Source organism: Rhyacophila brunnea, unplaced genomic scaffold (genome assembly GCF_057557595.1).
Source record: "Rhyacophila brunnea isolate RB1 unplaced genomic scaffold, BYU_Rbru_1.0 scaffold_19, whole genome shotgun sequence".
NCBI lineage: Eukaryota > Metazoa > Arthropoda > Insecta > Trichoptera > Rhyacophilidae > Rhyacophila > Rhyacophila brunnea.
Window position 1 is genome coordinate 7,906,281 of NW_028232848.1, and position 16,397 is coordinate 7,922,677.

General features: G+C 34.9%; 1 protein-coding gene across 1 annotated transcript in view; it reads right to left on the bottom strand.

Annotated features, from left to right (window-relative positions):
• Positions 1-16,397, bottom strand: part of ClpX (Caseinolytic protease chaperone subunit) — a 73,990-nt gene that overhangs the window by 15,911 nt on the left and 41,682 nt on the right. The window contains exons 2-5 of the mRNA XM_085946036.1: positions 14,887-15,036; positions 4,943-5,192; positions 2,046-2,242; positions 132-332 (exon numbers count right to left, since the gene is read on the bottom strand). Of these exons, the coding sequence (XP_085802162.1) occupies positions 132-332; positions 2,046-2,242; positions 4,943-5,192; positions 14,887-15,036 (798 nt within the window). The remainder of the gene's footprint in view (positions 1-131; positions 333-2,045; positions 2,243-4,942; positions 5,193-14,886; positions 15,037-16,397) is intronic.

Here is a 16,397-nt window from a genome sequence, read left to right on the forward strand (position 1 = left end):
CACGCAGCTTCATTTAGCAATGCAACGGGTGGCGTCTAGATGTATCTATAGTCTATGCTGAAATCACTTTGAGGGGTAATACGTGACAATTGCCAAACAAAAGACAGACAGACATAATAAAAATTAATTACCGCATCCGGTGGGTCCGAGCAGGAGGATGTTGCTCTTTTCCAACCGGAGATCGTGACTGGCCCTGTCGAGGATGTCGGAGCCGGCGTGGAGAGGGGTGGAAGTGGAGCTCTGGGAGGAGGTGGACGGGATTGGGGGGTTGCCGCCCAGAGAAGTCCCGCTGCTCACCGGACTGTGCCCGATGCCAGTTATGTGGAGAAGATCTGCAAATTAAACAATATTGCAAAATTTAGCAACAGTAGAAATCAAACTATGGCTAATCCACCCCACCGCTTCGAAAGAGCTTCAGTAGATCTGGAATATTATCTTTGGTCGGTTATAGTTTATTATACGCCTGTAGGAAATTAAATTCAATCAGATTCCATCTTTCACTCACTGTATCAGTATACTGAGAAATAACTATTCAGTTTATCCATACTGAAGTTTGACCGGGTCAGATCCTATTAGCATCATAATATGGGCGTCTGAGTGGAGGTTTGTATTAACAGATTTTATTTTTTTGAGAAATGGATGTTAGTCACTTGCTCAACGTATTAGGTCCACATTCTGATTTCAAACGCAAATTGAAAAATAATATTACGTGAATTCGCCAGACCCTGGATTCGAACCTAGGACCGATGACATTATAAGTCGGCGCGTAAGCCGCTCGGCCATCGTGCCATTACACAGTTTAAACCGAGTTCATTGAGAGAAAACTCTCAAATTCAAAAGTTATTATTTTCTCAATAAATCAAGATAGGTTTTATGATTTCTTCAGAAATTTTTACTATTATTAATTTTATTTTTTAGCTCTTCTCAATTTTTTTTTACTGAGACATTCAAGAAATTTCATTCGCCCTTTTTTAGCCTTTTTCAATGCCTCAATTCTTTAACTGACTTTTTTTAAAATTCCAGTTGCAGTGAGCAGCTTTTTTTTCCTGTTTCAACTTTCTTTATTATTTTTGCGTAGTAACAATTTCTCTAGTCAAGTCTAGAGATTGACCTTTCTTGGTGATTTCTCGATCACAACCTCTACTCTCAATTTTAAGTTATTGATTTACCTATTATTCATGCAAATTAAATCTAATATCCACTTTATCACAGGTATTCCAATCATAGAGGTGATGGTGTGACTTTGGCAAAATTTTGGAATACCCTAATAATAAAAATGCATATATTATTTACAGCGCTGCCAACAAGAGAATATTAACTTTTATTAGGTACCAATTCAACAATACAGTACTCTCTCAGTAATCCGCCAACCCAATAACCAGACAAGTGTCCAATTAGTGAAAGCAGCGGGTTATAGTGCATACATACAAAATATGGTAAAAATTAAAACAGGTATTTCGTAAAAATAGTTTTTTTTAGAAATTTTGTACTAGCAAATTACGGTTTTATTTATAATCAAAATCAAGTTTTTACTAAATTAAACAAATTTATAAACTAAGTTTATTAACTAAATATTAAACAGTAAATCACTTGACACAACCAGTTGTTCAGTGAGGCAGATATTCTTGAATGGCTTAGAATTCCTGGCTTTCCCTATGACCAAAAGCTTCATTTTGTGTGTCCCGGTTGCATTTGAGCACGGCATAATTGTGATGCGGTCCTTGGGCACTTTTCTCTCTGGTACATTACTTTCTTCGAGATGAACGTACGTTTTACAAAGAAGTTTCCAAAATAAACCCGTCTCATCTGCGGTGTATACTTGTACGCGACGGACTACTGAATTTGACAATCGAATACCGGCGAATTATAGTAGTTGTCGGATAATCGAGCGGCGGATTACTGAGAGAGTACCTACTGTATTAAATACGGTCTGAAATTGCTATCAAGTGTTATGATAGGCTCTCTCTTTATTAGTCTAAATGCTTTGATCACGGCCATTCATGGGCAGTTCTAAAATCCTGGAGGAATATGAAAGTTATGATTACCTCTGTGAGTAAATGACTGCTGCTGAATCTGATCGGCAAGAGGTTGCTGGGTGGACGCCGGTGGAGGAGGGATGTTGTTGAAAATCCTCTTATAATGATTGTATACTGCCACTGAAAGGACTTTCTTGGCATACTCCTGCCCCACTACGTGCTTGTTCAGGTACTCGAAGATCTTTTTTGGCGGAGGGGGTGGTTTTCTAAAAAAAAAAAAAACTCTTAATTAATCACCACATATCGTCGGTCCCTATTAAAAAAGTCAGATCTGAAATTTTGTCATTTTCGGATTATTACGTAAAAGTTATTTAAACACTTTAAACCACAATCAAAGTTTTTTTTGTTTGTTTGAAAAATTTCAAAATACTCAAGTTAAAAATGACGGATCTACCGAGAGTGTCCGAATAACAATGTCGGTTCTTACCAACCGACATTGTTGGCTGAGCGTGGGTGAGCAAGATGCGTCGGATCTGACAGTTGCTGCTATGTTCACCGGACAGACGGATGTTTTTATAAACGTTTAGAAAAGTTTCTATAACCCATATTTTTATTCATTATGGCAAGCAATAGGTCACAAAGGATATTTGATGAAACATCTTTGATTGCTCGTACTGAAAAATAGCATTTTGCAGATCCGACTTTTTTAATAGGGACCGACGATATGATTAGATAACAATAATTATTGACATGTACTGAGTTTGAAACAATGTGGGGTCTGTCAAAAGTTGGTATGTCGATAATTTAGGTATTTAGTGTGAACAATGGATTATGTGTCTATGTTTTATTAATTGTATGCTAGAAAAAAAAATTCAAGCTCATCCGATATAAATAGAACATACACATAAAGCACAAAGAAATTAGCATTATGCCTGATTTTATAAAGCAAACTTTAAAATTGCAATTACTCCATAACATGATTTCGAGACTTAACAACTTTTGGCAGTAACATCACGAAATATTTTTGCACGTGCAGTAATTGTGTAGCGGCAAAAGTTTTCAAATACAGTCGAACTTGGTTATTACGATCACGGAAATAGCGAGATCTTGGATGTAATGAGGAAACATTCGTTGACATTTTAGTTTATGATGACAACGAGCTACTTCTCGGGTATACCGAGCAAAACTGTTGATGTGTCGATCGTTTAAAAACAACATTTTCGACCCTAAGCAATAAAATCCGACCGGGCAGTTTACTAGACAGATGCCACCGGAATCGGATTACATTTATGACACTAGTTAAGTGTCTAAGTACGAGGGTGGGTCAATAAGTCCTTAGAAAAGCCGACAGGTGGCGCGACTAGTACTGTAAGCGGTTTGTTTTCATGCAGCGGCACTACCGATTCAGTATGCTGCGAAGTTTCAATCAGATTGGTCGGGTTGTTGTGTGTTTCTCGTACATTTAAAAAAAAAATTTGCTTGTGGAAAATGGAAAAATGGAAAATGGAGAAAATTGAGTTTAGAGCTGTTATTAAACATTTTAATATAAAAGGGCTAACAGCAAAGGAAATAAAAAATGAGTTGGATTTAGTTCACGGCATATCTGCTCCTTCACTTGCAACTATTTATAACTGGTTAAATGAATTTAAACGTGGTCGTACATCAACAAAGGATGAACCACGCTCAGGACGTCCTGTAGAGGTGACTACACCAGAAATGATCAATAAAATCCACGATATGGTGTTAAGTGACCAAAGATTAAAGTTGAGTGAGATAATTGAGGTTACAGGGATCTCAAAAGGTAGCGTCATTTCTATTTTACATGACAAATTGGGCATGAAAAATATTTCTGCAAGATGGGTGCCGCGTTTGCTCACAGTCGACAATAAACGCAATAGGTTGGTGGCCTCTAAAGCCCTGTTGTCGCTCATGCAACGCAATCCGGATGAATTTTTTCGTCGCTTTGTAACTGTAGATGAAACATGGATACACCACTATACTCCCGAGACAAAAGAACAGTCAAAGCAGTGGATTGCGAAGGCAAACCATGTCCAAAGAAGGCGAAAACCGTAAAATCAGCTGGTAAGGTTATGGCTACTGTATTTTGGGATGCACGTGAAATTATTTTCGTTGACTATTTGGAAAAAGGAAAAACAATAACAGGGGATTATTATGCATCTTTATTGGACCAGCTAAAAAACAAAATTGAAGAAAAACGGCCTCATTTAAACAGGAAAAAAATCCTCTTTCATCAGGACAATGCCCGTGTTCACACATGTTTACGATCAATGGCTAAAATTGAAGAATTGAAGTTCAAATTGGTCGACCACCCACCGTATTCGCCAGATTTAGCCCCCAGTGACTTTTTCCTTTTCCCAAACTTAAAAAAATGGCTAAGTGGACAACGTTTTTTTTCAAATGAAGAAGTCATCGATCGGACAAATGCTTATTTTGAGGACCTTCCGAAAATTTATTTTTCTGACGGTTTAAAAAAAATTGAGAAACGTCTTACCAAGTGTATTGAGCTCCAAGAAGATTATGTTGAGAAATAAAAAAAAAATACAAAAATAAAAACTGTTTTAATGCTTTTTTCTAAGGAATTATTGACCCACCCTCGTACCTAATTGAAATATTGAAAAAGTATCCAAGCATATGGTTGAAATTGCTTGTAAAAGCTTTGTGAAGTCAGTAGTTCAGCACTTCATTACAATAAACAACTTCGTTTGTAGTTTATGAATGCCATGCTTGTTTCAGGAATTTTTACGATGGTTTTCAGATTTTTTATGTTCTATGGTTAAATAGAACGTGGCGTGAAAAATATTATATAACGATATAATGAGTAATGCTAATAATGAGTAAATTCAGTCGGTCCCATCTTCCTCGTAATAACCTAGTTCGACTGTAATTGTATATTTGTTTGCGGGAAATATGTGTAAGTCCTATTAGGTTTTAGAAGCAGTCAATACCTGAAAAAGCCGCTTTTGGCATCTCCGTTCTCCTTGAGACTCTTCTTGGTGTCTACCTCGCTAAGTACGACAAAGAAGTGATGACACTTGTCGCACTTAACAAATCGTGTTGAGCTGACGAAGGTCTCCACATGTGTGCATGGGTCCCCGCACTTGGGGCAGCAAAGTGTTGAAGATTTCTTTCCACCACCACCATTGTTGCCCGAGGACGTGCCGGATGATGCTCCTGTCGCACTTGATGATGATGAGCCTGACGAGCAAAAGAAGCCAAAATAAATATTCATGAAATATTGACCAGATAACTTAATAATATTTTTTGGTATTTCGGACACCCATCTCTATTATTTTTTTTTCAATCTATTCTCTGTTGCGTGTTGCTCTCCACTAATAATTGTTCTATCAGTAACAATAATAATATATTCATTGACATGTTTTCTTTTTAAAGTAAATGGGTAACGTTTTTAGTCATCTTTACACGATTTAAGAATTAATACACCCGTCGCCATCACGAAACAAATTGACGTGTTTCCAGCTCCACGTTCTCTCTCCGAATGGCAGCGAGTCCAAAATTTCGTCGCGCCTATAGTTGAAAATTATTTGCCGTTTCACTGATGTATCACCTTAATGTGTGAACATACTGCAATCCTTTTCCTGATGCTGATTCACCATGTCTTATTAGTTTGTTTGTTTTATTTATTTATTATTATTTATTTATCATTACATTATTTTAACCTATAAATATGATGATATAATATAGGTAGCTACTAACTATTCTATACACAAGACTGCTATCGGCAGCTATCGAAAGTAGTTTTATATCGAAGTATTTGCACTTATTGTAACAATTACAAAAGTTAGTTGTAATTGTTACAATAAATGCTATGTTTTAACAGCACCTCTTTTGGGTGTGCTAAATTTTAAGGCTAGATAGACAGTTTTGACTGTTCAGACGGCTAACTTATTGTAACAATTATAATACTTCGATACAAACATATGAAAAACTACCCTCGATAGCTGCCGATAGCAGTCTAGCGTATAGAATAGGTGCGCAGATACTATTTAAGTTTGTTTGAAAGAATTGTATGAACGGAGAAATGTGTTTATTCACAATATGGGAATCATAAATTTATTGGTGGTATGGAATACTGGTTTGTGATATCTACCCCCACTATCTGAAAAGTATTATAGCCACCACTGGTGCAAGTATAATTTTCCCAAATCTTTTAGAGAATCTTTTAAGAACGATGCGTATCAAATAAATAAATAAATTTGAGACTTTGAATCTTACTAGAACACATACATACATTAGAGTAAGGGCCGTTTGTAAGAGATTCCCAAATTCTTTATAAGCTATTTAACCGATTTTCCACCATATAGCGTATAGCACTGTTTGTGTCGTAAGCAATGTGACGTCACACGCCATTCAAAATGGCTGCTTCATCTGTCACTTTCAAATGTCATTTTAATAATGCATTCATTACAACAAACGTTTGCTCATTCATTTTGTAGACTCTGTAAAACATTTGCGAACTTTAAAAACCGTTCCTAGTCGTGCTTTTTACAAAATACATATAGTTTTGATCTATAGTCTATAATCTAGATAGTAGGATGGTAGATAGATAGATAGATAGTAGGATAACATCGATTTACGTAAGATTATGATAAAATATCTAAACAACCGCAAAGATAGGTACCTACTGCTGTATCTGTATAATATTATACAGAGATCATTACATTATATTCTAAACTAAATCCATTTTCATTTCTGTCATTACTTATTCCGTTTTGACATCTCATAATAATATAAGTGATTGAAGTGAAGTTAGTCATAATATAATTGTATGTATTGCCATCAAATGGAAATGTTTATCGGGAATACTTTATCCTTTCGTACAGTAGAATTATAAAATAAATGTGATAACATAACTGATAAATTATTTAAAGTTCATAATAATTATTCATGTATAATTATTAATTTTATATGGTACCGTTTGCACAATTTCAGACACATTTACAATTTCAAAATTTTAAATTAATGGTCGGGAATGAAATTTTATAAGTTTGCCATTATTTGCACGCTATGACACATTATGACGTCACATCGTGACGTCGCTAAACAACGAATTACATCTGCACTCATGCATACAAATGGGTAGTATATAGCCTATAAAGTATTTGTGAATCTCATGCATACAACCCTAAGTCTATATATTATTAGCTATTTGTGTGAAAGGACTAATATCGAGGCAATACGTCCTGAAAACAATTCCGAATGTTTATATTACCGAGCAGTGCATCGATAAATCATACAGTATTTCCAACTGATGTCTCAAACGCATTTGGAAATAATCGCATATATAAACAGTGTGATAAAACGAAATTCAGGCATACAAGGATGCAGTGGCGAGGGGTGGAGGTAGGTTGATTCGACATAAATAGTGCACACTAAACTTTGTCAGTCACAATTATTCATTTTCATTGAACTAAGAATACAATTTGCAGATGGCACTGGTTAGTTCTTAAAAATGAATAATTAAACCCTACCTAAACCAAACCATAATATTTTAGGTATACTTTGGGCGATCCGACAAAAATAGTGCACACTTTTTCAGTCATGCTTATTTGTTTTATTTGAATTAAGAACACATATTACAGATTGTGTTGGTTAGTTTTTTTTTAATTCATTAATCCCTGCCTAAATCAAACCATAATCGAAAAAAAATATTATTCAATCTATAAATATGTAAAGTCATATTGTATGGTTTAAAGGCATAATTTTACATATTTTTTTGACTATTATCCATTATGGCTTGGATTAGGCAAGGTTTAATTGAATTTAAAAAAACTATACACACTATCTACACATTGCAATATTAGTTTAATAAAAACAAATACGTATGATTGACAAAATTTTGTGTGCACTATTTATGTCGGATCTTAACAACCTATCTCCACCCTTCGCCACTGCAAGGATGTGTACTGAGTAGAGGTGAGTTGGAAATACTATCACCATTTTGTGTACTCAAGTTTCGGATGAAACTACCCATACTCAGTATGTGTGGCCCAATAAGCTTATTCAAAAAAACTTGTGATGATATCATCGCGAGTCGATGTTCTGTACACTCGCCAGTTGGTAGACTTTCAACACTATTGACATTAAATGCGCGCGAACGAGATATCACTTGAATATAGGTATATTTTAATTTATTAGTCTATTGTGTTTGAATGTATGAATAATAGGTCATAAATTTTGAGACGCAGCACAGTGGTGAGATGACGCACAGGCTTGTTATATGACCGCTCAAAACATGTTTAAATTTAAAAAAAAATCACTGTTATTCATTTTTGTTAACAAGAATTACAATATTCTTGTTAACTAACTTAACCTAACCTAACAGAAAAACAACTCATAAATTTAAAATGTGTTTAAAATTTCATAATAAATGGGACTTTTCGAAAAGCGAAGCTTAGCGTATTTTTAGCGATTCTATTGAAGCCGATACACAGTCTGAGTTTCCTGAGCCGATACGTATTTCAAATACTAATAAGGAGTTGGTTTTAGTTTCAGTTGAGTATGAAACTTTTGTCGCATACGCACGCCAAATGCTCTATATAGTATTCCAAATACTAGTAAGTATTTTGGAACAAGTTTCGATACTAAGTATTTTTTTATACTAGTAGTAAGTATACTTAGTCTTCAAGATCGACCAGTTTTCCCACCTCTAGTACTGAGTGAGACGGAAACCAAACCTATGAGCGCGATGCTCAATCGTCTGTCATAATTACAACAAAATTACAACAAAACACTATCCAGAAAGCCTTTCATAGTTATGATCGAGTTATCTATGGTCCACCAAATCTGCAATAGCTTCGTTCTGTTTTTCTATTGAAAATATTACCATATATAAAAATTCTCTTTTTCATAATTTAGGTAAATTATTTTGTAATTGTTGAACAATGACAAAAATATACAAAATAAATTCAATAACTATAAATACACAATTAATATTTAATTAAAATGATTAAATGTCTCCGCAATTAGTGAATAATATAAGTTATTTTTTGACCCGGGTTTTTCCCGATACGGTAACACTTGCCGTTGAAATGTCAGATTTTGTCATTTACAATTAATACAAATATGCCATGATGTGAATAATTATATAGAGTGATTAAAACTAATATTACCATGTTGGTGTGTAGGTAACTAAGTACTTATATATTTCAACTACCTATCTATTGGTTTAATATTACATAAATATCTAAATCTGAATAAGAAAAGTTAATTCATAATTCATTGACACTGACATTTCAATTCGATAATCGGTTTTACTAAATTAAAACATGTACAGAATCAAGAAAGTAAAGGAAAATATGTCGTATTAAATGTCACGGATATTTAATAGTTGTTCAATACCCATATTGAGATCAATTGTTAAATGAATTTGAGTGTATTGGCCGTTTTAAAGACACGTAAATGTATTTTGACAGCAGTTGTCAGTGGTAAATGAAAATACAGCAAGGGGGCACGGGGGCGAGTTCATAACAAAAGTAGTCTATGGTTAAGGATTCCTTATCTCTATAATCTATAGTTAACAGATGGATTTCGGCTATTTACCAATTTTACTGTAAGTTTGTGGTAAGTACGAATTGAGCATTACGCCCTATGACATACGGGTCACTAAGTGACAAACGGGCAATTTTCAAATTTTGTATGCAAAAATTTAATTAAAATCTACTCACTATCTAGAATATAACGTCAGTTTCATTTCTGGTTTGTTTGTACAGCATTTGAACAGAGTACACTGAAACATGTGTAAGATAAAAAATCTTTGATTACTAACCGCGAATAAATAAAATAACATCATATATAACAGATATCTCATTAAATTGTAAAAAATATATCATATACTTTTGTAGATTATATATTTATAAAATATATGGTACCTACTGATAACAAATTTAAACCATAGATGCCTACATTCCCCATTGAAAACGTCATAAGGACAAAAATATAGTGGACGATAAACCAAATTAAAATCGTCTTCTTCCGAAGTTTGATACATGTCAGTGGCGAAGGCCGGAAGCAGGCTGTTAATATTCAAGATAAATAGTGCACCATTTATTTGTTTTTATTGAACCAAGAATGCGAATTGCAGCCGGTATTCGCTAGTTTTTAAAAATCAATTAAGCCCTGCCGTTAACCAAACCATAATAGTTTAGGTACGCTAAGAGCGATCTGACAAAAACAGTGCACACCTTTCGTTTTTTGTTGAATTAAGAATACATATTACAGATGATGTTAGTTAGATTTTTTAAATCCATTAAACCATGCCTAAACCAAACCATAATAAATCAAAAATATTCATCCATCTATAAAATATCTAAAATTATGTATAGTTTAAAGGCATAATTTTAGATATTTTACATATGAAGAACATTTTTCAGGCGGGGTATAATTGACTTTTAAAAACCAACAAATACCATCGCGCAAATTGTAGTCTTAGTTCAATGAAAATAAATAAGTATGACTGACAAAGCTTAGTGTGCACTACTTATGTCGGATCTCAACAGTCTCCCTCCACCCTTCATCACTGTCTGATATAGACTATATCATTAAAAATATATTATGAAACATCGTTCACTTTCTTTGACACAAATAGCTAATATTGAGACAACACGTTCTGTCAGTGGTACCAACTGAATAATTGAAAAATAAGCAGATTTTTTTAATGTCACCAAATACCAAACATAACCGCGCCTGCATTTTAGTGTTTATTAACATTTGCTTAACTAAAAAAATATTTTTTACTATACACCAGTGGCATTCAAAGTGTTGGTATTATCCCAGCCAATCATAATTTAATCTGTTGATACACAATCACAATCTGTTTTCTTCAAGCGATAACCAAATATAAACTGCTCTTCCCGTATTACTGAGGTACCTAACCATTCATTGTTTTAGAGGACTTTATGCTGTCACTATGTTCATTACATTTTATTTTATTCAAAACCCTAAGACAGGGGTAGTCAACCTTTTTATACCTACCACCCACTTTTGTATCTCTGTTAGTAGTAAAATTTTCTAACCGCCCACTGGTTCCACAGTAATGGTAATTTATAAAGTAGGGAAGTAACTTTACTTTAAAGCTTTTAATAATAATTACTTACCAAATAAATCTTTATACAACAACTTACTTTAGTTACTGTAGTCTATCTTTTTATTTATACTTTGCATACATAGAAGCATGAAGTCTGATGAAATTACATGCAATTAATTAAATAATTGGATATAAGATTGGCATTTTCTTATTTTGCCATAGGTTTTCAAACCCCTACCGCCCACAATGAAAGCTGGAACGCCCACTAGTGGACGTTAGGGACCAGATTGACTACCCTGCCCTAAGAGAAAACACCTAGTACAGCAGATTATAATGGGGACACTTTCGATTGCAGTTCAGAGAAGCTAAAGAAGGTCTCAATCTGATTCTGAAGGGAAAATTTTCAATTGCCTGCTCGAAATATACATTTTTTTAAGGCGCTGTGCGTGCCGAAAAACAGAATTTTTTTACAATCACTGCAATACAGCGGGCATTCTATTGAATAATACGAGGGTGGGTCAATAATTCCTTAGAAAAAAGCATTAAAACAGTTTTTATTTTTGTATTTTTTTTTTATTTCTCAACATAATCTCCTTGGAGCTCAATACACTTGGTTAGACGTTTCTCAATATTTTTTAAACCGTCAGAAAAATAAGTTTTCGGAAGGTCCTCAAAATAAGCATTTGTCCGATCGATGACTTCTTCATTTGAAAAAAAACGTTGTCCACTTAGCCATTTTTTTAAGTTTGGGAAAAGGAAAAAGTCACTGGGGGGGCTAAATCTGGCGAATACGGTGGGTGGTCGACCAATTCGAACTTCAATTCTTCAATTTTAGCCATTGATCGTAAACATGTGTGAACACGGGCATTGTCCTGATGAAAGAGGATTTTTTTCCTGTTTAAATGAGGCCGTTTTTCTTCAATTTTGTTTTTTAGCTGGTCCAATAAAGATGCATAATAATCCCCTGTTATTTTTTTTCCTTTTTCCAAATAGTCAACGAAAATAATTTCACGTGCATCCCAAAATACAGTAGCCATAACCTTACCAGCTGATTTTACGGTTTTCGCCTTCTTTGGACATGGTTTGCCTTCGCAATCCACTGCTTTGACTGTTCTTTCGTCTCGGGAGTATAGTGGTGTATTCATGTTGCATCTAGTCACAAAGCGACGAAAAAATTCATCCGGATTGCGTTGCATGAGCGACAACAGGGCTTTAGAGGCCACCACCCTATTGCGTTTATTGTTGACTGTGAGCAAACGCGGCACCCATCTTGCAGAAATATTTTTCATGCCCAATTTGTCATGTAAAATAGAAATGACGCTACCTTTTGAGATCCCTGTAACCTCAATTATCTCACTCAACTTTAATCTTCGGTCACTTAACACCATATCGTGGATTTTATTGATTATTTCTGGTGTAGTCACCTCTACAGGACGTCCTGAGCGTGGTTCATCCTTTGTTGATGTACGACCATGTTTAAATTCATTTAACCAGTTATAAATAGTTGCAAGTGAAGGAGCAGATATGCCGTGAACTAAATCCAACTAATTTTTTATTTCCTTTGCTGTTAACCCTTTTATATTAAAATGTTTAATAACTGCTCTAAACTCAATTTTCTCCATTTTCCATTTTTCCATTTTCCACAAGCAAATTTTTTTTTTAAATGTACGAGAAACACACAACAACCCGACCAATCTGATTGAAACTTCGCAGCATACTGAATCGGTAGTGCCGCTGCATGAAAACAAACCGCTTACAGTACTAGTCGCGCCACCTGTCGGCTTTTCTAAGGACTTATTGACCCACCCTCGTATTCTATCTGGCAAAAAATGTCACTTTCTTGAAGTGATTAATTTTTTCCCCATAATTTAGTGGCATTTAGAGTCTAGTAGTTTTTGCACAGGTACCATTTTTTGTAAAGTTTGTCATTTGTTTCTGCAAGCGAAACTTGTAACCACAGTGACACCAGTATAGTCGTGGTTTTACTGAATTGGATCTTCAACGACAGTTATCTGATGACATCGCAGGTAACCCTGGTGTTGAATTGAGGCAAAATGATAAATATCGTGCCACAACAACTATTCTATTGTTCGAATAAATTGCTGCATTTATATCGAACGGCACACCACACTTACGTGAGAGTGAGTTTAAGGTAGGTAACGTTATTTTAGGTAAAGGTTTTTCGAGACATATTTTACACATTCGGTAGATACCTAAGTAGGTATACATTTTTCGAAAATTGAGATTTGTGTTCAGTATTTGGCAAATCATCATTAAAAGATACACAGTTGTACAGCGTATACAAATTGTTAAAATTTATTATAACAATAATGAATCTATTCTAGCTACGTTTCGGCCAATAGGTACATGATATTTATGGTCAAAATAATCGATATACAGGTCTTTCTTAATTGGATTAATTTAATTGGAATATTCGAGTCAAATGGTAATGTTTCTGATGTTAAGAATCTAACATTCTAACACGTCAAAAACTTAAACGTACTGCTGAAAATATCGATGTTGTGATTCAAAGTGCGGATGAAAATCCAGAGCAATCAGTTTCAACTACATATCGTTCAAGAGAACTTGGATTTTCATATGGCACTAAATGGAATATTCTTCAAAAAGATTTGCATATTTTGAAGGCGTATAAAATACAGTTAACACAACTTAAACCGAATGACCAATAATTGGTGCGTCGATTTTTTTTTGATTGGGCTTTAGAGCAACTTAAAACATCTTCAGTGTTGAAGGTAATTTTTAGGTTAAATGGCTTGTAAATAAGCACAAATTTCGCATTTTGGAGTAATGAAAACCCAAATGCTATTCTTGAAACACCTTTACATCCACAAAAATTAACAATTTGGTGTGATTTATGGTCTGGAGGTGTAATTGGAACGTATTTTTTTGAAAACGAAAATGGCAATGCTATTACTGTGAATACAGAAACATGATTACTGATTTTTTCTGGCGTGAATTAGATGATTTTGATCTGGACGATATGTGGTTCCAACAAGATGGTGAGACATGCATACAGCTCATGACACAATCAACTTATTGAGAGAAAAGTTCAGTGAATATATCTCTTGTTTGATAACCCTTTATATTATATCATCTCTGTTCTGGCAGAACACACTAACTGGAGAATACTAGTTTTGAGTAATTTGACTTTGAAGTTGTTAAAATGTTTGAAATGGTCTAACATGTGAGTTTATTAAGTAATCGTAAAAAGGATGACTTTAAAATAAACACTGTTTATTTATTAAGAAGGTTTCCAGACAGTAAAGTTTGAAATAAGGAACATTTTGGTATAACTGACTCAATATGTAATTTTTTCGAATTAGTGTCTTCTGCCAGAACAGTGACGATATATTATATCCAACGACTTACATTGAGACACTCCCACAGACTAAATCTCAATTTTAAAGTAGGTACACACGTTAACAGCATTCGTCAGAATTTAATAGAATTTTTCAATTCGGTACAGTTCGGTTATGAGGAATACAGCGGAAAACACATTTTGAAAATACCCGATATACTGGATTATTTGTTAGGTTAACCTAACCTAACCTAAACTAACCCAAACTAACAAATAATCCAGTATATCGGGTATTTTCAAAATGTGTTTTCCGCTGTATTCCTCATAACCGAACTGTACCTTCAATTCTTCTTCTCCTCGTGCCATCTCCTATCGGAGGTCCGCCACCATCAGGACGATCTTTGCTTTATAATCTGTTACCCAGAACAGTTCGGTAGAGTCGCAATCGTAAAATGTGACATCATTTACCACTGGGCGTACCTTGGATGACAAATTGGAGTATGCTGAAGAAAGACCAGAATAATTACCGGTAGATCCAAGTGTTGAGTCATTGGGAGGCATGGGCGGCGGTGGACCCTCCGTCGAACTCCTTTGAAGGATCGCAGACGTGCATATTGACCTGGAAGCGGGGCTTGTGATGGCTTTCTTCCATGGCTGGCATGCTACCAGCGCGTATCCTGTGAACAAAAAACGAAAACCCTTGAGAGAATGGTCACAATAAAACTAATTGACACAGTAGAGTGACTTGATGTCATTATTGTGACGGACAGTAGCAATGGACTAACCAACACGATTATTTATTTCGGCATATTATGGAGCACAAGTCACCTCTGTAAGTAGTAATAATTAATCTCTGTAGCTATGTACAGTCAAATATCTCGAAAATACGTAGGTACTTACCAACATTATAAATCCACTTATAATACAAATTTAATAAACTATAATTATGTTTATACAAAAAATATTTTTTTTGGTTTTTACCAAGGCTAAGGCCACATAGGCAGGTGCTAGGTGACATATCCGTACATTATACTATCGCAATGGGCACACTGCACGCTTCACGCCTAGTTACGTGATTATTAGTCACCTAGTGAATCTCCCGGCGAACAAACGTGTTGGTTAATTTTATTGTGTCACCTAGTGATTTTGCAAGATGGCGGATGTCGAAACGTCAAACACCGTATATTTTGAGGTTATGAATAATGGGATGAATTGACATTATGCACTCAACAAGTTCGAATTTGAGACTTTCGAAATTTTAAACTTAAATTCTCTGTGAGAAGTAGCTTTCTGGTTAATTTTGAGAGTGACATACCGTTGTTGACTTGAGCGCTCCCAAATGTCAAATAAAATTGTACCTAAGCACGTCGCGTACAATGTGGCAGTAGCGTTTTTAGTAGACAAGCATAGCACCTAGCTCAGCACTAGCGAAGCACCTACCTATGTGGCCGAAGCCTAACATTTAATGCCTGCCCCACACTGATCGTGAGCAGCAAACTGCAGCCCAGGTTGCCATGTTTACTGAAATTTTATTAGATTCACTGATATTTTGTACAAGAAAAGAAGAGCATAAAATGATTTTTCATTTCTATCATCTGAGGGTACTTGATGGAATTTTAATTTAAATTCTATACAGCGGAGCTAAGATAAGCGAGCGACAGTGAGGCCACCGTATGGTGTCCATATCCTCCAACTATGCAGCGGACATGGTTAAAGAAGAAGAAACTTATACAGACGTGGATATTGAAAATAACATACCTATTCTTGTTTAAGTTCATCCCATATTTTTCCACACTCTAGAATTGTACCGACTTCGCTTATTTTTATGTTCACTGATGATAAAATGCAGGGATGGACAGGGCAAAGGGCATGATATCAAAATAACACCTTGCAGTAAATACAAAATTGCGAACAGATGATAAATTTCGTTTTAAAAGTAGACAAGACTACTAAAATAAGCTGTCAGATATTTACTTAAAATTTATCATAATATAAGCTCACCTTACCTATCAGGAAATTGAACTAGGAATCTTTGGAA